Genomic DNA, 23,430 nt, shown 5'->3' with positions numbered 1-23,430 from the left:
TGACAAAACAAATCAAGCTTAACCCCGGAAACTATACAGCTTGATACATAAATCATTTTGGACATATTATATTATTATTTGTTTAAGAAGCCAAATGAGAGTAGAAATTAAAAAAATTAAAAGAAATAGAATTTTTCTTGTCTTTTATATATTCCCATCAAAACTTACAGAAAAACTAGAGCCAAATTCAAGTATTGGTGGACCAAGAAACAGTTAACAAAATTAATAGTGAATTTTTAACTTAATGGATGCATTAAATTAAAATTGCACGTATGTTAGGGTTGAAGCTGTCCAACACCAGGGAATGGGTAAGATGACCTAGAGCTAGGCTATTTGAGACTAATAAGAAAACTAAAAAAATATATTAACTTTCATTTCATAAACCCAACGGCCAAATATATAATAAATTAAGAGTTATTATGATATTACACGTGAACCAATAATAAAAACTTTTTTAGAAAAAAACAAAATACAAAAAAAAATTATCAAAATTATTGTTTTTATTTTATTTTATATATTTATAAATAAAGTCTTTCAACCAAGTGGGTTTATTAATTGGAACTACAATATCTTAAAAGTAGAGTTTTTCTTATTTTTTTACAGCAGAGAATTTTATGTTTTCTTTTAGCACAAGTTATTTTTTAAGATAAGAAGTAAGTAATCGGATCCATTAAATTTTTTAATTAAAGTAATTGGATCCATTTAGTTTTTTATTTAAAACGTCCAAGTCCCGATCAAAAAAGACATCATGTGCTTGCCTCGACATGATTTGTTGATATTATAAAACAACAAAGAAAGGCTGATTAAATTACTTAAGGAATAAACTTTTGCAAATCCATGTCTTTGACGCAAGGGTGCCATGTATTATCTTATTCTTTTCCAAATTGCAAAGTAAGCAAATCATGCATTTAACAACCCGATGATTAACTTCTTTAAAATAAATCAAATTAGAAATAAATGGTTTTAAATATATTTACCATCTGCAGACTCCTATATATCTTCTAAATCTGCTTGGCATTGGTAGCATTTGTTGGGTTCGGTTAGATCAATCCAATCCATCGATCTGATCCGAATTTCAGAACACTATTTTTATTTTCTTTTTTGAGGTGTAGATGATTGGAATCCAATCACAAACTAAGCGTTTAAGAAGCCAAATGAGAGAAAAAAAAAATAAAGAATAAAAAAAAAAACATTGTTAATATATAAAAATAAAAGAATTTCTTTGTCATTTATATATTCCCAATAAAACTCAATAAAAACACAAATATAAGTCTTGAACCAAGAAACAATGACAAAAATAGTAATTAAGCAACAAAATATAAAACAAGACTAAACATTTTATTTTTAACCCATAGCAATTAAAAAAAGTTTTGGTTTTAATGAAAATGAGTACGCATTCATTGGAACTACATATCTTAAAAGTAGAGATTTTCTTCTTTTTTATTGACAGCAAGATTTTTCATATATTTTTTTGACAGTGGGGTTTTCTTATGTTTTTTTTTTCACCAAGGTTTTCTTATGTTTTGTTTTTGACACCAGGTTTATGTTAAGAAGCAAGTAACCTGATCCATTTAATTTTTTAATTAAGCATTCAAGTCCCGATCAAGAAAGATATCATGTTCTTGTAATTTCTTGGCATTATAAAACAACCAAGAAAGACGTCAAATTGATTTTAATTTTAAAGATAGCAGGGAAGAAATTCGTGAAAGAAAAAACTAAAGGGATCAAAGCAATTCGAACTAATTAAAGTTATAAGATAAATAAAAATGTAACTAAACTAAAAATGTAATACAAGCCTAAACCTAGAACTTAAATGAGGATTATCGTGGTTAATGAAAAATATGGAAAAAGTACAATTCTAAGGGCATTGAATTTTGTATTTTTAGTAATTGAAGGACATTAATTAAAGAATAAAATAAAAGTAAATTAATACAGTGTTTCCAATATTTTAATTTTATTGTGATTTTAAATATAATTTTATTATGATTTTAATAAACACAATACTAATAAATTAGTAAGTACTTTTATGTTAATCGTTGATAAGATCCTTATTAACTCATATAGGGTAAAAGACTAATTAACAAAGGAAGTCCAAGTTTATTTGAAGAGAGAGAAGTTTGTTGGATTTGAAGTGAAGATTCAGACATATATATAATATATAGCAAGGACATTGATAGATTGTGTTGTAGTTACATTCATATCACTATTAGACCTCCGAGTGAAATAAGAGGAAGACGTGAAAATGTTGAAGGAACACCCATCAAGTTAGATCTAACGCAAGGTCAGAATTTTTCAACACTTATAGAATGGAACATGTCACTATTAGACCTCCCGGTCATCCCACTGCTAAAGCTAGACCCCCCCTTAGGGGACGCGTCAAGGCTACTATATTACGAACTGTCATAAAAGGTCAGAATTCTTGAACCACTATGTTCTTTTATAATATTTATTGAGTAAACCTATTAATATGCATTCTGCTTTCTGCCGCTCAAAGATGAGCCAACTTACATGTAAATTTTGATAAATATTTTTTCAGTTTAACTCAGAAAACCACACATACATATATACATATATATTCATGTACTCAATAAGTCATAATTAATTCATAATAAATTTCAAAGATACAATAATTAAATTAAAAAACTTTATCATATAGATTTAAGTGTATAATTTTTTTATAAAATTTTAAAATTATTTAATATTTCAATTCAAAACAATGTATAATATAATTTTATATATATTTATTAATTTAAATTTATGTTATAAAGCATTAAATGAATTCGTATTTTACAAAATTTTGCAAACTCGTTTATTCATTAAGAATATTAAATTTAATAGTTGAATTGTTGAAATTTATCGTAAATAATGAATTATAAAGTAAAATATTTCTAATAAAACTTACTCTTATTATAAGTGGATCTTTATATATAAGAAAGATCCACAAGAATAAGTTTTAATAGATTTATTTTATTTAATAATTCATATTTTATATCTCAATTATAATAATTTAGTTATTAAATTAAAAAATTTTAATATATAAATTAAGTCTTCAAATTTTGAAAAAATTTAAAATTATCTAATACTTTATTATACAAATTTAAATCAATATAAATTTAATAGATTTATTTTATTTAATAATTCATATTTTATATCTCAATTATAATAATTTAGTTATTAAATTAAAAAAATTTTAATATATAAATTAAGTCTTCAAATTTTGAAAAAATTTAAAATTATCTAATACTTTATTATACAAATTTAAATCAATATAAAATACTTTTTATAATTATTAATAAAAAAAATGAATTGACATGTTGATATTAGTGCACGTATATATATATATATATATATATATATATATATATATATATATATATATATATATATATATATATATATATATATATATATATATATATGCACACGTGTATGTGGAACAGAAGTTAACCCAGATTAACTTAAAATCTAACGGTAAAAGTAATAATTAAAACCTAATTCTATGTAATCTGAGCATATGCAAACACTATAGAACAAAGAAGACAATCTAGCAAACAAAAGTTCAAAATGAAAGTGCTTTAGTCATCGGATTGTTATATGAGTAATAATATTTTTGAATAAAAATATATACACATTTGATTCCTTAGCGGTAGTGATGCCTTTTTCAAGATGAGCGAAACTTAAAAGTAAATTTGGATAAAGGCCACACATATAAACAGGGATTCACTTTTTTAGTTAATCTTGATTTATTTCACTTAATAACTTATTTTTATATTAAATTTTAACAATTTAACTTTTAAATTAAATTTTTTTAATAAATATATAAAATTTACAATATTTTATAATGAAATATTAAATAGTTTTTAAATTTTATAAACTTTTGTAGAATTGGTTTATTTATTAAATTTTTTTAATTTAATTGTTAGATTGTTGAAATTCAATATACACTATGAATTATTGGATATGATAATATTAACAAGATTTATCCTTGGAGAGTAATTTTTGATAGAATTATTTTATGACCCCTTTCCAAATTACATATATTAATCTTAATTAATATTTAGGTTACTTATATTTATATTATTATGGATAATATGTAGAAAAGATACTAAAACAAATGAATACATTTATCTAATTAAAGTTTTATTTTATAAAAATCATTAGATATTATAAACCATTTTTTTTCTTATGCAAATATCACAACTCAATAAAATAAACCACACCCCATAAGAATTCCACAGTTAAGCGTGCTTGACTTAGGGTAATTTAGAGATGAATGACTTTCCGGAAAGTTTTCTAGAAAGTGTGTAAGTAAAACTAAAGCACATTGAAAAGTCTTGTATTAGTTTATGCGGTTAGTCATTGATCCTAAAAATAACTCCTACTCCATTAATTAAAATAGTAATTATAAATCAAACTTTATAATAAAATAAAATTCATATAGATAATTAAATAATATCCAAATTATTTAATAAACATATCTAAAATATTAAATAATTATATAACATAATATTAATATAATTTTATGAAAAATTGGGATGTTATAACGTGATCCCAGACTGCGTGAGTGTTACTTGTGAAATCCAAGGATGGAAAAATATGTGTGCTTACATATGAGTAGCTAGCCCCACTATAATAGAAAGAAATATGATCATCAATGAGTATGTGGATGTTATTGATGGTTAAATAAATACAATATTAGATACCTTAAGGTTAATGCTCTTTTTACTTTGTTGTATTTTATTTTTCTCTTTTTTTTAAAAAAATTATTTTTTTACATTTTATACTCTTTTTGTCTTTATTATAAGTCATAATTTAGAGAAAAAAAATAATGATGGTCATTTTATTAAGTATTTTGCAATTTCTATAAGGATTGTGAGTATATATATCTCTAATTGTTCAATAACAAGGAGAAAAGTTGAAAAATAGATGTTTACTTTCACCTCTTGAACTCTTCAATTATTGGTTATGAATTTTATTGACAATGACTCATAAATTTTGATATACATTATAGGGTAATAATATCTTCATCTCTACCATGATAATTTAATGATAAGTTAGAAAAACCAAATTAATGTCATAATTTTTATTTTATTTTTTAAAATTAATTAAAATAATTACAGTGATTTTTATCACGAAAGAGTAGAATATTATTTTTAACATCCCCACGATCTCAAAAGTAATTAACTAGTCTTGAATGGTTGCTTTCTATTGATGAAGGCATTGTTCCTGTATACCGGGGCGGAAATGGAGGCGGAAATGGAGACGTACCGTATCTTTATAGTGATGAAGAAGAAGAGTTGCCTTTGATTAGTGTGGAAGAGTTGCCTTTGATTAGTGTGGAAGAGTTGCCTATGGTACGAGTAGCGTCTAGACTACTTCAAGAAGCCAAAGAAGCCACAATCCCAACCAAATTTTCTGAAACAAATAAACTACATTTTGAGGACTTACCAAACTTGAGGAGTTTATCATCTGGTGAAACTATCGAACTGCCATCTTTGGAGCATGTGATTGTGAATCACTGCCCCAACTTGAAGAAGTTCGGTTTGGGAACAATAAAAAGCTCACAACTGAAGTCACTCATCTTAGACGATCAAGTTCAAGGTGAAGACAATATTGATACAAAGATTGCCCATATTTTTTAATTTTTGGTCAGTTCTCCTCTCCTAAAACACTTTGTTAAGTACCGAAAAATACAAACATAGATATAATATAAGTACACAATAAAAAAGAATTCAGACATAATTATAAATTTCATTGCTTTTGGTCTAAATTATGTATATTGATAAAATTATTTTGTTTTAGTGAATACACTCCTTTGTATTTAACATTAAGAAAATTTTATTTTAATTAATTTCTTCTACTTAATTAAAATACTCAAACTTTGCTTTTCTTTCAAAATATTGAAATCCTTTTATTTTAAAACTTACCAATCTTAGAACATCAAATTTAACCCAAAACTAAATGAAATAAATAATTCGAAGTGATTCTTCTTCGAATGTTTTTACAATCTACAAATCCTTCGAATTTAATTCATTTTACACTAATGTTTTCTTTTCTAAATTTTTAACATTATTTTAAATCCTAGCGTAATAAACTTTGAAGTATTTTGAAAAATATGAAAATTGACATAAAGATTGAATGTACTTGATTTTAAAATTAGAGACATAACTTAAAAAAAAAAAAACTTAAATGATTATAATCACAAATATTTTAGAGTAAAAGGCAGAAAAATTGTAATTAAGTCAAAATAATAAATATTATAATATCTATATTTTGGCGAAACTACACATGAATTAAAAATTATAAAAGTTGAGCGAAGATGATAACAAGAGCATGCACAATCTTACAGGATTTATTCTCAACAATTATCGAGTACAATATTGGCGATACTGAGGAATTAAGCAAGGTAATAGATAATCTTCAACCTTCACATTTCACCAACTTGATATCATTCTCAGCAAAAAGTTGCGATGAAAGGATAAATAAATTTCTCTCACTTTTGATTAAGAGATCAAAAAAGCTTCAAGTTATCATCATTGAGCAATGCAAAACATTGGAACATTTGTTTGACCTCGAGGAACTTATGCCGGATGAGAATGGATTTGGTAAATATTTCACACAAATGAAGACGATGGTATTAATAGAACTACATCAGCTAGCACACATATGGAACAAAGATCCAACAGGAATTTTTGTCCTTGAAAATCTTCAAATTATACACATCAAAAGTTGCTCCTCTTTGAAATACCTATTCACTCCTTCTGCAGCTGAGAAACTTTCCCAATTAAATGAATTAGGTAAATATTTCACACAAATGAAGACGATGGTATTAATAGAACTACATCAGCTAGCACACATATGGAACAAAGATCCAACAGGAATTTTTGTCCTTGAAAATCTTCAAATTATACACATCAAAAGTTGCTCCTCTTTGAAATACCTATTCACTCCTTCTGCAGCTGAGAAACTTTCCCAATTAAATGAATTAAAGTTAGAGGGGTGTGAAATGTTAGAGACCGTTGTTGATAATGGTATCACTAAAACAATTAAGTTCCCAACATTGAGCAAGGTGGAATTCAAGTCCCTCTCAAGTTTGATCAGGTTTTACCACCATGTAGAATTCCCAAGGTTGAAAACTCTAATGATAGAAAAATGCCCTATGTTGGAAGAATTCACATCTGGTTTTGCAACAACAGATGAATCATTCACAATTGAAGGGGAGTCTTTCTCTGAGTTGAATGAAGTCAAGATAGATAGTTGTGGCAAGTTGATTTGTGTTGTCTCTTCTAGGACATTACAAGAGTTGGGGAATTTGAAGAAGCTCATGGTTAGTCAATGTAATGCATTGAAAATGATATTCAACATTCATGGAGAAATATCTTATTCCAATACAGAGTTGCTACAACATCTTGATGAATTGATTTTGACTAATCTACCCAAATTAACTCACATCATCAACAAGAAAGTTGTTAGGTTCTGTCAAAAGATGCAAATCTTACGAGTGAGCCAATGTGAGTCCATTGATTGGTTACCAATATCTCTAATGCTAAGACATATGGAAATCTCTAACTGTGGGGCCTTGGAAAAAATCCTCATGTTCGATAAAGAAGAAGGAAACGCTACATTTTCTCAATTGAAGTTTGTTTTCCTTGAAAACCTAATAAACCTCTCGATTGTCTTTCCTTTTGCATCTGAATTTCCATCCTTAGAAATATTGAAAATAAAAAATTGCCCCACACTAATGACTTTTGTTGAAGTGTCCAATGAGCTGAAAGATCTTCAAGAATCTTGTGTGTCAAGCTATTTCTTTCCAAATTCTGTAAGTTTCGAATTAAAATTTTTGATATTTATAAGCATGTGTGTGTATATGATAAATATGTAGGGAATATATCTAGTGAAATTAAATTCTACATCAAAATAAAAAGAAAATAACATTAATCATTCAATTTTATCATGAATAGCCAAGATTTAAAAAAACAAATAAGTCATGTGATGTTTTTAAGTGACCATCTTGATTTTTCGCATGTGATTATATAACTTAAATATACTTTCTTAGTTGATAAATCTCCCCAACACACACCTATGTGAATATGTGTGTCTCTCTCTATATATATTATTTATATTAGTTTTATTTAATATTTGTACAAATGATGGATTGGAAGTATGGATTTGAGTGATATATTTGAATGGCATGAAATAGTGCAATATTGTCCACTTTTGTTAGTTTTATTATATACATAAACTATATTTTAAAGTATTGTATTCATATTTGTTCTTAAGCATTGAAATCATTATTTGTTTCTTGCAGTTGTCATTGGATAAATTAAAGGAACTTTATATAATAAATAAGGATGTTGAGAAGCTCTTGCACTACAATAGCCCTTCCAAATCATTTTGTGAATTGGAAAATTTGATATTGAGCAAAAACAAAGTGTTGAGCTCCATCTCTTCTAGCATGATCAGGCAATTCATCAACTTGAAAAAATTAACTTTAGACAAATGTGAGTTATTGATTGAGGTATTTAACCTCGAAGATGACAAACTAGATTATAATATCCAAGAAATGCTTCCTCAACTCAAGGCATTAACATTGAGTAACTTAAGCAGATTGAAATGTTTATGGAACAAGGAACCTCAAGTTCCATTTTTCACCAATTTGGTGTCTCTTTACATTGTCTACTGTGGTATTCTCAAAAGTTTATTCTCACTTTCTTCTGTTAAAAATCTTAGAAACCTCAAATTACTCAAATTGCAGAGCTGTAAGAAAATTGAAGAGGTAATATCCAATGCAAAACATGAAAATGTGTCTACCATTTTCCCTTCAATGGAATGTCTTGTACTCAAAGATCTTCCAAAGTTAGTTAACTTTTATCAGCAAAATGAAACCTTGAATTGGCCTAACTTACAAATAGTGAGGGCAATAAATATTCCAAGTATGGAAACATTTTCAAGTGGTAATCTCAACACGCCATTGTTGAGATCAGTTCATATAACATTTGCTAAGAAAATTTGGCTTGGAAGTTTGAATAATACCATATCATATATGTACGACAATCCAAGTATGTAAATTCTAATAATATTTAAAAAATATCTCCTATAAAACACATTGATGAGGGCATATTTGTACATCATTTTTTGCATTGTTTTGTTCTCATTGGCTTTAATGAGTGTTTTAAATTGGTAATTTGGTTGTGATTCACTTTAGTGGCCTTGAATGTTTTAAATTCTAATTTCTAGTTAATTTTCATAATTTTCCCCTCCTTGACAAATTGTCTTTCACAGATCATATGTTGAGCCTCTAAAGTTGAAATTTGATAATCTAGCTATCATTGAAAGGCTATGATAAAGATCTACAAAAGTGTCACTCACAAGCCAAAGCTAGTTCTAACGGTTTAAGGCGCCAAAATGCATTTCAAGTTTCTACCTCTACACTTGAGTGGGAATTCTCATTAAGAGTAAAACTTAGAAGTTTAAACATATGTAATTAGTGGGTTGGGTTTGTAATTAACTGGATTTAGGTTCAATAACTTCAATGTCTATAAATAAGTGTTAGTAGCTTGAGTTGTAGACATAATCCTCATTTTTTAGATTTTACACTTGTTTCTCATGTAAGTTTCTCTCAATTCTCTTTCTTTCTCTCCCCCTATCTCTTTTGCAAATTTCTCTCATATTTTCTTTTTGATTTTGCTGCAATACTTTGATGGAAATACTTAGCTAATCTACTTAATCAATTCAAGGCTTCAAGGTTTTTGATAAAATTTTGATTTTAATTATGATTTAATTTTTCTATACAAATTCTTTATCTTTTTCTCTTCTTTTATAGATCTAATTTCATAATTTGTAATTATGAATTACATTTTTTGATCTAGATTTCAAGTAGATTGATGTCAATTATGTGACACCCTCTACCCCTCATATATAAATTCAAGAATATAATACTAGTTTTCTTAAATACTTTGTTTTTTAAATGGAAACTTAAGGATAAAGGTATCACATTCAAATCTCCAAAATAACAAGACTAAAACTAAAGTAAATTACATAGAATATCAACTAATATAGAAACATCTTCTAAGGAAAGAAACTTAAGTTCAAAACACAATAAGAATGGAAAAATAGTTCTTAACTAATGCCCTAATGTTATTTCCTATCATAGCATTTCAAGCATAAAATTTAAACTCATCCATAATTAAACTCACCTACACATACACAAAAAAACAAAACACCGAAAGAAAAGAAGAGTGAGAATCCCTCTAGCTACCAGTGTAGAAATGATGAAATAGTCACACATATATAACTATGCATATAAAACAACCACAAATATCATTAATCATATTTCTAATTCTTAATAATCTAGGCACACTAAACAACATACTTAATCACATGAAACAAGGTTTGTTCCACACATCTCAATATCCATCCAATTCATAATTAAAAGGCAATGAATATGCTATGATCATGCAATGGACAAGACTCTCCAAAAACTATATGTGTGTGGCATCGGTAAAATCACTTTATCTTTGATTGAAGTTTAAATAGCCTAGGAGATTATGTTGGGTCAAGCCATCACAACACTATACACAAGGTGATAATACACCAGTGTCATGTTAGAATAACTAGATTGGCCAAGTTTCACCCCCCACACATAATGTGGCAAGATTGGAGCTCCCAAACCTAACTATCTCCAAGGTCATGAATCCTGAAGCTTTTACACAAGGCGATCTTCCCTAGTAGCATATTTTACATCCATCACAAAACACATGATGCAAATGATGTATGTCATACAAACTCTATATAGGTCACATAATTCACATTTATACAGTTTTAGATTACATGAGCCACATCACTACTAGACCATTCACCTATACTTTCACACTACTAAAATATACTTAGGCATAGTCACACAATCACTTACACTTTTGTCACATATCACATATCTCACAATTTTAGGGACTTATGTTGGCATCACATACTTTCTCAATTTTCCACACTATACATATAATTTGCTTATCTCAATCAATTAATTCACATGTTTTATTAATCAAGGATAATCTCATTAATTAATCAATTACACATTTTTTAGTTGTAGGCACATGACAACACCTAATGTGGGGTGCCTTCGCTCAATATGATATCAGTAAAAACCTTTTCTGAGTTATTTGCAAATCACTCTCATATTAAGTTTCACAACTTACAAAAATTCACATAATAGAAAAGGGTCTTTATAGCCTAATTAATTCATTATTATTTAAGGGGTTTCCTATTTGTATTTGTTTCTCCCATAATTTACTTAATCTAAAAAATATTAAAGTTCCTCTAAGAACTCACAAGCATTCACAAATTCACATTTAGAGATAAATTCACATATCGAAAACACAATTACAACATAATTTAGAAAGTAAGAGAATCAAAGATACACATTATAATTACAAACAAGATTTGGGTTTAGTCCCTTATGCATTCAAAGACAAACAATAGGATTGAGGAGCCAATCTCACTACCCTATAGATAACCTTCATGATCCAATATAGTTAAAAAAATGATTAGCTTTGGAATAAATTATTTGCAAACAATATAGTTAAAAAATTAATTATTTTAAATTATTTAACTAGAATCTTATTGAGAATTTACTATATGATCTTGATATTTTTGTATAACTAATATCTGGTTTTAAATTTGATATGAAAATATTATGATATAATTAGATAAGATTTTAAATTAGTATTTTATTAATGGTTGATAATTAGAAAATAAAATAAGAATAAATACTTTTTTTGAATTTTATATCTTAGATTTAAGATGAAGAAATATATTAAGTTAATTAATAATTTATTTAAAATATTAAAATTTAATTTATAAAAATAATACTTTAAAAGAGAAAGATTATAATAACACGAGTGTAACTTTTACTAAGTATTACATCGCTCAATAACTTTATATTAAATGCGAATTTTGTAAATTCAACCGTTAGATTAAAAGTATTTTACTCTTAGATCATATATACAAAATTTTATATTAATTCAAGATGATTTGATACTTCATTGTTGTAAAATAAAATTGATGTAATATATACATTTCAAAATATACTAAAATATGAACAATTTGATTACCTTTAAGTTGTTGTTCAATTTTAATAAAAATAATTGATATAAACATATAAAGTGATATGAACTTTTAATCTAACGGTTGGATTTACAAAATTCACATTTAATATAAGGTTATTGAGTAGTTTAATACTTAGTAAAAGTTACACTAGTGTTATTATAACCCTTCTCATTTTAAAATATATAAATTATTATTTAAACTTTTAAATTTATAATAAATAATTTAAATTATATCATAATATTAATTTTAAATAAAAATAAGTAGATTGTTAATTATTAAAGTAAGTGTATATATATAAATAAAGATTAATTAAATATAATATAATTATTATTATTGGTAATATAATTATTATATATTATTATATTTTTATAACTACTCGGACACACTAGAATGAGAGATATATATCCAAAGATAGTATAAGTATGAGATTGTATAGTTGAGGATGACTTAAATGAATTAATTTATACTACTTATACTAACAACATGCATCAGATTTTCGATAGCTTATCTCATCAAAACTTTACAGTTAAGCGTACTTGACTTGGAGTAATATAGGGATGGGTAACCTTCTGTGTTACATTAATAAATTTATTAAAATTAAACAAAAAATTTTTGACAGATAAATCCGTCGAAATCATATAAAGATTTTCAAACAATTTCTAATAGATATATCTGTTAGAAACTTCCGACGGATTAAATTGTTTCAGATAGATTTTTTTTTGATACCCTTTTTTCCAATTGGATTTGCATCTGTCAGAAATAGAGAATTTTTAACGAATATTCCTTCTTCTTTTTTTTTTTTGATGGATTATGTCCGCTGAAAATTTGCGTTTTTCTTGTAGTGATTGTGTTAGAGCTAGTGTGGAGAAAAGATAGATACCAGAAGGGAGTTGAATAATGTATATAAAAAATTTATACGTTTCAAGTATGTGAAGTAATACTACAACAAACGAAGACTCAATAAGATTAATCAATGAATAAAATGTTTTATACTAGTTCACCTCAACCATCGATACTACATCCAATTCTCAATCTAACCAGATTGTGTTCCACTAACTTTCAACAAAGTTACAAGTATTCATTTACTAAACCAATTCTGGCTCAAACAAGTGTTATTTGATTGACCTCTTCAAGCCACTACCCAAGTATTCTTTTATAGACATGGTCTCTCTAGACTCAATCACAGTTATTCTTTTAGATACAAGTCTCTCCAAGTTCAACCCCAAGTATTCTTTCTCAGTCAAGCTTTTTTAGGCTCTACCTTATAAAAATGATTATGAAGGTATTACAAGGTTTTATTTGTCGTTTCTTTTAGACATGATTACAACAAATCGTTTAAGTACAAGAAAACTCTTAAAGAAGAATTTCTAAGAGATGTGTATTTTTCTATATTTACACTTCTATTCTTTATGTGTGTATCTTATTCTTTTTTTAGTTCTAGAACTTTTTATATACTAGCTTTGAAAGAAATGACCATTGCAACTTCTTGAGTCTAATTCATACATTTCCTTTATTTTACTCCTTCTTCTGATCTTTATAGAAAGGAAGTATCCATTGGTGTATTAAATGCTTCAATTAATGCCTTTCACCCAAACATACTCTTTATTTTTGATAGATCAAACTACTTATTAGAGCAGAGTAGCATAGTGGGAACAACAGGAAACAAAGTGAATATGCAGGCAAGAATGCAGTTCTTTTTCAATGCCTTTCTCATAAAATCTAGGATATGTGTCCTTTGTTCTACTACTTTTCATGCTTTTATACACTTTTAACAGAATGTGAGTTCCAAGGCAACAACTCTAATATGTTGATATATAAAGCATTCAATTGAACATTTAAAATCGTCAATCACAACAAATAGTGATTGTTAGGAACAATTTGTATGTTTTGTCTAATTTGTCTTTTACAACACATTTTCTTAATAAAAAAATATAGTGTTTGTAATCATTAAAACTTATAAAACATGAGAGATCTAAAATCATCTTTTGAGTTAATAATCTCCCTCTTTTTGATGATGAGAAACACATTTTTTGAATAAAGCTTAATTATTTTACTATTTTGTAAGAAAATTTTGGTCTTAGTTAGACGAAGACGATTTTTCACATGATTGTTGAGAGAAAAATATTTTCATTAACTTAGAAATATTCTATGTTAAGCACAAGCTATTTGCCTTTTCAAACGTAGTAAGCCTTAGTATTAAGACATAGCATTAATAATCTTTCCTGATCTTTTTTATCGAACGAATTCTTTATTTCTCTTTCTCTTTGTTTTAGGTATTTCATTCCATTTGTTAAGTCAGACGAAGAAATTCCCAAAAAGGTTTTGAATGAGACAAATATAATACATATTGTTATTTTTAACAAGTGTGTTAGTGTTTTACAAGAACATAAGTACATGTAAAACGAAGCTTTAAGCATATGAAGACAGTTGATCAAGCATTGAGACTATGCATGATCCCAAGACAGACAAAAGGCTAGTTCAAGAACAAGCATATGCATCAGACAATTCAAGATGACAAACAAAAGCTTCATATAGACAAGACAAAACAAAGCTTCAAGCATCAAACAAGTATGATGAAAATCTAATCCCCAAGGATCCCTTTGGAAGAGGTAAGACCAAGAAGGGTGAAGGTTGATCTAAGGAGGCTCACACTTGAAGACCATTGGGCCTTTAACTAGGTCCATGGTTAGGAGGCTAGAGGAGGCTTCTAGAGAGCAGGTGCTTCTTAGACCTATGCTCAATATGCGTATTGAGTATGATTCCTCTTTTTAGTCTCATAGTCTCTATTGTACATTCATTGTATAGTTTGATTTCTTGTACCTTGTATATAGTAGATACTTGTATAGGTGTATTTTTGCCTTTGTATTTGTGAGACACTTTATTTCTTTTTATTAGTTCTTGTATATTATTTCTAGGGTAGGTTACTTGGACACTTTGACTCCATTTAACCTAATCTAGAAATACACTCTTTTCTTAGTTTTCTAGTAGTAGGATTGGGAGTGGCATTAGCAAGCTAGAGAGTGTTACTAGCAATTGGGCCTAGAGATTGGCCTAGGCAAAATTTTAAACCAAATCAACATTTTTTTCAAAACCGGTTGGAGTAAAATAAAGTCCATGAGCCGCCCACCTTGATTTGTGTTCACATTGCTTGTTCACACTCAAGCTTAGAAGCTTGAAGTACAAGCTTCTCCTTAGCTTCCTTACCAAGCAAGCTAAGTGAGTAGCTTGCTCTCCAAGCCTCTAGACCATGGATGGTTAGTTAGACCTCACCATGGTTCCTAGTGAACCATGGTTAAGGCTAGCTTGCTCTCCAAGCTTCCTACTCCTATATTTTCGTTTTTCCTTCTTTGTAAAACACTTTTGGATATATTGAGATTTCATTTCTGAAATATTGTTCAGATTACTCTCTTCTAAAAGTCCCTAAACCTCTTTGATATTCATCCAATTCTCTTATGCCTTCACTAGAAGAGTGTGGTGAGAATTGAAGTGGCTTATCTCTTCATCAAGGAGTGGCGCCTCTTGGGAGTGTTCTCCACCAAACCGTGGTGGTTCTAAGGTCTCCTCCTCCATTGGAGACCTTAGCAAAGCTTAGGAAGAATCAAGGAGCCGAAGATCTAGGGCGGAACTTGAAGAGGATTCACATCAATCCGAATTCTCCAAACAAGTTTCCATCATTTGGTATCAAGAGCTAGGTTTCCTTGGTAAATTCGTTCTTGAGCTTTTGTCCTTCATTCTTGTTCGTCCAAAAACATATAAAAATGTGTCTATATTGTTCCTACATGTATTTCCTTTTATTGTCTTGAGTTTGTGTGCCTTGAGTGGTTCTTGTGTCACATCTATAAATCTATAGAACACACTCACTTTGTCTTGCTTGTTTTTGGTTCATGTTCTAAATTCTTGTGAATCAAACTTTGTGTGTGCCTTAGGTATTCTTTGTATGTCTTTTTAAATTTTTTAGGATTGCTTTTATCTTCTATTGGACTCCTATTAATTTCGGACTAAAAAGAAATTCCCAAAAAGAAACAAGAATACAAGCATTTTACATTTCTTAATCTTCTAGTTTTTTCTTAGAGTCATGTGTAGTTGTTTTACTTGTCATTAAATCCTTGTTGTGCCTTTTTATTTTTGAATCTATATGAATTGATATATGTTCTTGTATGGTGTCATTGCTGGCTGAACATTAATAAATCTTAGAGTGCTCATAAAATGATTCCAATGCATGTTATTAGACCTAACATGTTCTAGAGTCAATTTTTGTGAACTTCAATTGCTATTTGTTTCCTAGAAATTTGTGACCAGCAATTCCTTGTGTGTCTTGTGCTTGTTTTGAAAAAATAAAACAGAGTTAGAAGTGTTTTGAAAACGAAAATCAAAGTGTACAAAAGATGTGAACAAACTAGTACCAAAACTAGTAACAATTTGTGTTGAAATTTTTGACTAGTACACTTACACTTCTACTCTTCTTACTTCTCTTTTCTCCACCACTTGGAAACCTCTTTATTAATTGTGTGGCCTCTGTTTTTAAGTTCTAATTCTCTGTATTAAAATAAAATAAAGAAAAGAAAGAGACAAAAATACAAGAAAAACAAAAGAAAAACAAAAGAGAAAAACAGAGAAAAAGAAAGGTGAAAACAAAACATCACTAGTAGCACTTGGCCTTGAAATTTTTGTATGATTTTTCTTGAGGTTTGCTTGCTGTCCAGTGGTTGGAAAAAGACTTTTAAACACTCAACAATTGCACAATTTTTTTTTTTGGTTTTTGTAATCCATTCTAGTGCCATTCCTAGGACTAATCTTTTGTGTGCTAGCTTTTGAAATTAGCCTTTAATTGTTGCTTTGTGTCTTCTTTGCTCTCTTTGTTTTGTCACATTAATTCCTATAAGAGTGTAGCCTGTTCTAATTGTGCTTTTCAGTTTTAATTTCTTGGTCTCTACTCTCTCTTGATTGATTGTTAATCCTTGGTTAGATATAATTCTTTTTCAAGCCATTACACTTGGAAAGAAGGGCTAATTGAGACATATTGGGTTAATCTCAAAGGAGTCAACACTTGAAGGAGATTGAGGTACAGATTACTTGAGTGAAACACCTTGGAAAGGCTCACTTGTTTGTTCCTTTTTGCAGCCAAGACTTGTTTTAAATTTTAGGTCAAAATTAGAGACGGATTTTGGAAGCAATTTAGAGACGGATTTGAAAAACTTAGTGACGGATTTTGACACTTAGAGAAGGATTGGTGGAGACCAATTTGGGATGTTTCACTTGACTCCAAGGCTGTCCAAGCTTGCTTCCTAGCACCCTTGGTGGAAGTTCTTCAAGCATTCTTGATTAGTGTTGTTTCCGTTGTTTGTAACTCCTTAACCCTACCTTGGGTTAACCTTTTAGTTTCCTTTTTGTTAAAACAAACCTACATTTAGGAGTGGTTGTTTGGGAAATTAATTAAGTCCCACCACTTCCTAAATAGTTCTAAATAAAGATTCCTAGATACGTTTAGTACTTGTGGAAGGGTCCCCAAAGGCTTCAAGTGCCATTTGGGCTTCCACTAGGATACGCCTAGTTTACTTGCTTTCATAATACGTTTAGGACTTGTGGAAATGTCCCAAAAGGCTTCAAGTGTCACTTGGACTTTCACCCTAGGACCCTACGACTAGTATATGCTTTACTTGCTTTCCTTTACTTGTTTTAATTTCTAAGTTCGTTTAGAAGGCTTCCTTTGCCTACTAGGGGTTTCGTGCACACACCCACAACTACTTAACTTATTTGTGTGAAAAAATTGTTTTGTGAGAAAAGTATAAGGGGGTTTAGTAATTTCCACTTGAAAAGGCTTGGTTATTAAGTGGCTCCTTGTAACTCACCTCCCTTGATAGTGCAACTTGTATACTTAGACCTCCAAATACTTAGTCTCACACCTAAAAGAGAAAATCTTTTGTGAAAACCTTTATCACTTACTTTGCAAAATTCTTTAAGATTTGTGAAAACCTTTCCCTTGCAAAAATCAGTGATCATTCTCATGAAAGTAGTGTGCATGGTTATCATTCTCCTAAGAGTCATAGAAGTACTAAAAATGAGCTTAGAGAACTTAGGGAATATATTAGAAGAAAAGACATAAAAAATGAAAAAAATAAAGAGACTATAAGAGAGTTGTTAAGTAAACTTGTGGTGGGGGGTGAGACTAGCAAACCCCATGCCAATGAGGGTCATGGGCCTTCTAGGCCCAAAAGACATGATGGTGAAGGGCCTTGTAGGCCCCATAGACATAAACATGAGGAAGAACCATCACGGTCCAAAAGCCAACATTCACACACTCACTATTCCACAAGTGAAGGGTTTTATAGTAGTTACCATGATGATGGCTACTATCAAAGACCCCCTAGGCAACATAGGCCTAGGCATGAAACAACATCTCTTAGAGAACCTAGGTTTGACCTTCCTCCCTTCCATGGAAAAAACAATGTTGATGATTATCTAGATTGGGAGATGAAGGTTGAACAACTCTTCACTTGCCACAATGTGAGTGAAGAGAAAAGAGTTCCTATGGCCACCCTTAGTTTTCAAGGGAGTGCCATGCATTGGTGGACTTCCCTAATGAGAGAAAAACAAATTATGAGAGAGCCCTCCATTAAATATTGGAATGAACTTAGGAGTGCCTTAAGGAAAATGCACATTCCTCCTTATTTTGAGAGGAAGTTAATGGACAAGCTCCAAAGACTCCAACAAAGGAACCTTAGTGTGGAGGAATATAGGCAACAAATGGAGTTTCTTATGCTAAGGGCTGTAATTAAGGAAGAAGAGAGAACCACCATTGCTAGGTTTCAAAGTGGTCTAAACCTAGAAATTAGGGACAAGGTTGAATTACTACCCTATAGAGACCTAAATGAACTAGTTCAACTTTGTGTGAGGGTAGAACAATAACTTAGGAGAAGTCCTAGCCTTAGGAAGGAATCTACCTCATACCTTAGGAAGGACTTCAAGAAGGAGGGTTATTCCTCCTATTCAAAAGATAGACCACTAGAAAAACAAAAAGAAAAACCTTCCAATGAAACTAGAACTAGTTCCATTAAGTGCTTTAAGTGCTTAGGGAGGGAACACATAGCTTCCCAATGCCCCACAAGAAAGACCATGATCATTAGGGGCAATGAGATCCTAAGTGAGGAAAGCACTTCATCTTCTTCATCATCCTCAAGTGAAGGAGATACTAGTCTTAGTTCTAGTGAGGAAGCACCATGTGAAGGTGACCTATTCATTGCTCAAAGGTTACTTACCAACCAACCCAATGATCAAGACCAATCACAAAGAGAGAACCTTTTCCATTCTAGATGCAAAAATTTTAAGAAAACTTGTTCTCTCATTGTTGATAGTAGATCATGTAATAACTTTGTAAGCCAAAGGTTGGTTGATAAGCTTAACCTAACTACTATAGCCCATCCTAAGTCTTATAAACTTCAATGGCTTAATGAGGATGGACCTATAGAAGTTAAGTATCAAGTAAATGTTCCTTTCTCCATTGGAAAATATAAAGATGAAATTTTATGTGATATAATTCCAATGGGTGCAAGCCACATTTTACTTGGAAGGCCTTGGCAACATGATAGGAAGGCCATTCATGATGGTGTTACAAACAAAATTCGCCTAGTCCACCTAGGCAAGAAACACACCTTGACTCCTCTTTCACCTTCACAAGTGTTGGAGGATCAAGTATTTATGAAATCAAAAAAAAAGAAAAGAGAAAAAAAAGAAGGTTCTAGAGTTGGAGGGTAGTGTCTCCTCCAAGGAAATTCTTCCGAGAAGTCAATTTTTAATAGAACATTCTATTAAAAAATGTCTTCTAGTTGAACAACCTCTTTACCTTCTCAATGCTAAAAAGACACTACTCTTGGAAAAGAGTAAGGAGGATAGTGTCTCCTCCAAAAATCTTGTGATAAAGGAAAGTCCCTTTTCTATTAAAAATGATTGCAAAAAGACTTTTCTTCTTCACTAAGATTTTAGCTCTTTTTCTATTGATGCCACGGACTTAGAGCTTAAGATCCACAACCTAAATAATTTTGAAAATAAAGGATCTCAAGTTCTTAGTCTAGTGAGGAAGAAGTGGACTTCACTTAGTTCTACTTCTTATGCTACTACTTTGGTGGTGCCCAAAGTAGACAGCCATTGTCTATTTAGGACTTCTCTTACTTTAGTTGTTCTAATAAAGCACTCAACCCTTGGTTTATATTGTTTATTAGATACATCTCATGGTGTCTTATTTTCTAATTTTGATCTTAAGGGAAGTTGAAACTTCTTTAAACTTAACTTTACTACGTCCCTTCAAGACCAAATTAGATTCTATGACTTTTCTAAACTCTTTACACCCTCTTCCATGATGTATCTAACATTTAATATGATCAAGGGCTGTCTAGGTAGTTTCCTTATTATATTCACTTTGTTTTCTTGTAGAAGCAAAGGTTACTACATAGGGTACTTTAGGCAAGATATCTTAGTATGTAGGACTACTTCATTAGTTTCTTATAGTTTTAGCACTTTCACATTTTTAGGATTTAGTTTTACACTTAGAATACACTATAGTGAGGATCCTATTCTTATGCTTAGAGAACCCATCCTTCCTAGTCTAAGGATCCTTGCTAGGACTATAGCAGGAATTCCTCATAGGGTACACATTCCACATATGTTATATGAATATATCATCCTTAATGCTTCGTTTCTTATTTTAATTGTAGGTGATGCTATCTTTGTGGAAGGACCACTAGATTTGAGGACAAATCCTTTCGAAGGGGGAGGGTATGATGGAAATCAAATCCCCAAGGATCTCTTTGGAAGAGGTAAGACCAAGAAGGGTGAAGGTTGATCTAAGGAGGCTCACACTTGAAGACCATTGAGCCTTTAACTAGGTCCATGGTTAGGAGGCTAGAGGAGGCTTCTAGAGAGGAGGTGCTTCTTAGACCTATGCTCAATATGAGTATTGAGTATGATTCCTCTTTTTAGTCTCATAGTCTCTATTGTACATACATTGTATAGTTTGATTTCTTGTACCTTGTATATAGTAGATACTTGTATAGGTGTATTTTTGTCTTTGTATTTGTGAGGCACTTTATTTCCTTTTATTAGTTCTTGTAAATTGTTTCTAGGGTAGGTTACTTGGACACTTTGACTCCATTTAACCTAATCTAGAAATACACTATTTTCTTAGTTTTCTAGTAGTAGGATTGGGAGTGGCATTAGCAAGCTAGAGAGTGTAACTAGCAAGCTAGAGAGTGTTACTAGTAATTGGGCCTAGAGACGGGCCTAGGCAAAATTGTACATATTAGACTCATTTTACTCCTAATTTTTCATAGATTTTATTTAGCTAGGTTTCATTCACATTGGATGAACCTAACTAAACCAAATCAACATTTTTTTCAAAACCGGTTGGAGTAAAATAAAGTCCATGAGCCGCCCATCTTGATTTGTGTTCACACTCAAGCTTAGAAGCTTGAAGTACAAGCTTCTCCTTAGCTTCCTTACCAAGCAAGCTAAGTGAGTAGCTTGCTCTCCAAGCCTCTAGACTATGGATGGTTAGCTAGACCTTACCATGGTTCCTAGTGAACCATGGTTAAGGCTAGCTTGCTCTCCAAGCTTCCTACTCTTATATTTTCGTTTTTCCTTCTTTGTAAAATACTTTTAGATGTATTGAGATTTCATCTCTGAAATATTGTTCAGATTACTCTCTTCTAAAAGTCCCTAAACCTCTTTGATATTCATCCAATTCTCTTATCCCTTCACTAGAAGAGTGTGGTGAGAATTGAAGTGGCTTATCTCTTCATCAAGGAGTGACGCCTCTTGGGAGTGTTCTCCACCAAACCGTGGTGGTTCTAAGGTCTCCTCCTCCATTGGAGACCTTAGCAAAGCTTAGGAAGAATCAAGGAGCCGAAGATCTAGGGCGGAACTTGAAGAGGATTCACATCAATCCGGATTCTCCAAACAAGTTTCCATCAAAGTATGAGTCAACAAGAGTAATTAGACGAAGGACAACACAGACTGACAAACTGTCCATATATAAGTTGACTAAATAAAAAAGAAATGGTCAATGTGTCAAGATCATACAGGTAGATGAAGTTCAGAACTTGAACTATCAAACGCAGACGAAGACTTCATGGAAGGTTTCGAAGGAACAAGATCCGAGGAACGAATCAAACATCATCTATACCCATAAAAAGACTTACGAGGCTATCAAATGGTGAAAAGAAGAAGAAATAAGAAAAGTAAGCACAAAAACATCAAATCACTAGTGTGTCAGAAAAAGGACACCTACTCTTCTAATAAAGATAACATCTCTGTAGCTAATTCCTAGGTCCTTATGAAAGTTAGAAACTGCAGATTTAAAATAATACACACAATGTCCATGAACATGAAGTAACATTTAATGCAAGATCTTGAGCATTAAATGAGAAGATCAAACCAGTCATAAATGACCACATCCACTTCAATGGACACTTGCAACGGGCAAATTTCACAAGACTATAAATAGGCCTCAACATCAAACCTTGAAAGGTTGGTTGTTTGGCTTGAAAAAGAAAAAGAGTGATATCTAGCCCAAGAAGCAACAAAAATAGAGATAAAGTGTGTATAGTCAAATGTATCATAGGATAATTGTCTTTGTAAACTAAGGAGTTCCAAACATGTGTATCTTAGGAACAATACCTTAGTGAGTGTACCAATTTATGTATCCTCTCTGTGAGAGTAAACCAAACACTCAACACCAAAACACAAATCTATCATTTGTAAAGGGTGAAGAGGCTAAGGAAAGAATACTTGTAAAGCCTGGAAAGACTTGTCAAAGAATACTCACTACGAGCCAAAAGTGATTGAGTACAGAATACTAGCATTGATGGGTGAAGTCAACAGGCCAGGAGTTGGTTGATAGTACTCACTGGGAGCCAGAAGTAGCTGAACAAAGAATACTAGATGATGGAAGACTTGTAGAGAAACCCGGATTGATGTGAGTCTCCTTCAATCTCCTCCCTAGACCTTGAACTCCTTGATCCTTCCTATGCTTGGTTAAGGCTTCCTATGGAGGAGGAAGCCTTAAAGCCACCACGGTTTGGTGGAGAAACTCTCCTAAGAGGCGCCACTCCTTGAAGAAGAGATAAGCCCCTTCAATTCTCACCACACTCTTCTATGGAAGGGATAAGAGAATTGGATGCACTCAAAGAGGTTTAGGGACTTTTGGAAGAGAGAAATCTGATCTCAACTTAGAAAATACAATCTCTAATTCAACAAAAGTGTTTTACAATGAAGTAAAAATGAAAATATAGGAGTAGGAAGCTTAGAGAGCAAGCTAGTCTTAACCATGGTTCACTA

General features: G+C 30.6%; 2 protein-coding genes across 2 annotated transcripts; both read left to right on the top strand.

Annotated features, from left to right (window-relative positions):
- Window positions 1-1,752: 1,752 nt before the first annotated feature.
- Window positions 1,753-5,796, top strand: LOC114915463 (uncharacterized). The gene is made up of 2 exons (XM_029270268.2): window positions 1,753-2,409; window positions 5,218-5,796. Exons 1-2 carry the CDS (start codon window positions 2,307-2,309, stop codon window positions 5,640-5,642), a joined length of 528 nt encoding a protein of 175 aa, XP_029126101.1. The 5' UTR covers window positions 1,753-2,306; the 3' UTR covers window positions 5,643-5,796.
- A 523-nt stretch (window positions 5,797-6,319) lies between these two features.
- LOC114915465 (putative disease resistance protein At4g19050) lies at window positions 6,320-9,067 on the top strand. Its single transcript, XM_083069614.1, has 2 exons — window positions 6,320-7,819; window positions 8,309-9,067. The coding sequence occupies exons 1-2, from the start codon at window positions 6,320-6,322 to the stop codon at window positions 9,065-9,067; spliced, it is 2,259 nt and encodes a 752-aa protein (XP_082925740.1).
- The last annotated feature ends 14,363 nt before the right edge of the window (window positions 9,068-23,430 follow it).

This window comes from Cajanus cajan, chromosome 2 (assembly GCF_000230855.2).
Source record: "Cajanus cajan strain Asha chromosome 2, NIPB_CcT2T_4, whole genome shotgun sequence".
NCBI lineage: Eukaryota > Viridiplantae > Streptophyta > Magnoliopsida > Fabales > Fabaceae > Cajanus > Cajanus cajan.
The sequence above is the reverse complement of the archived record's forward strand: the minus strand, read 5'-3'. Positions and strand labels throughout refer to the sequence as shown.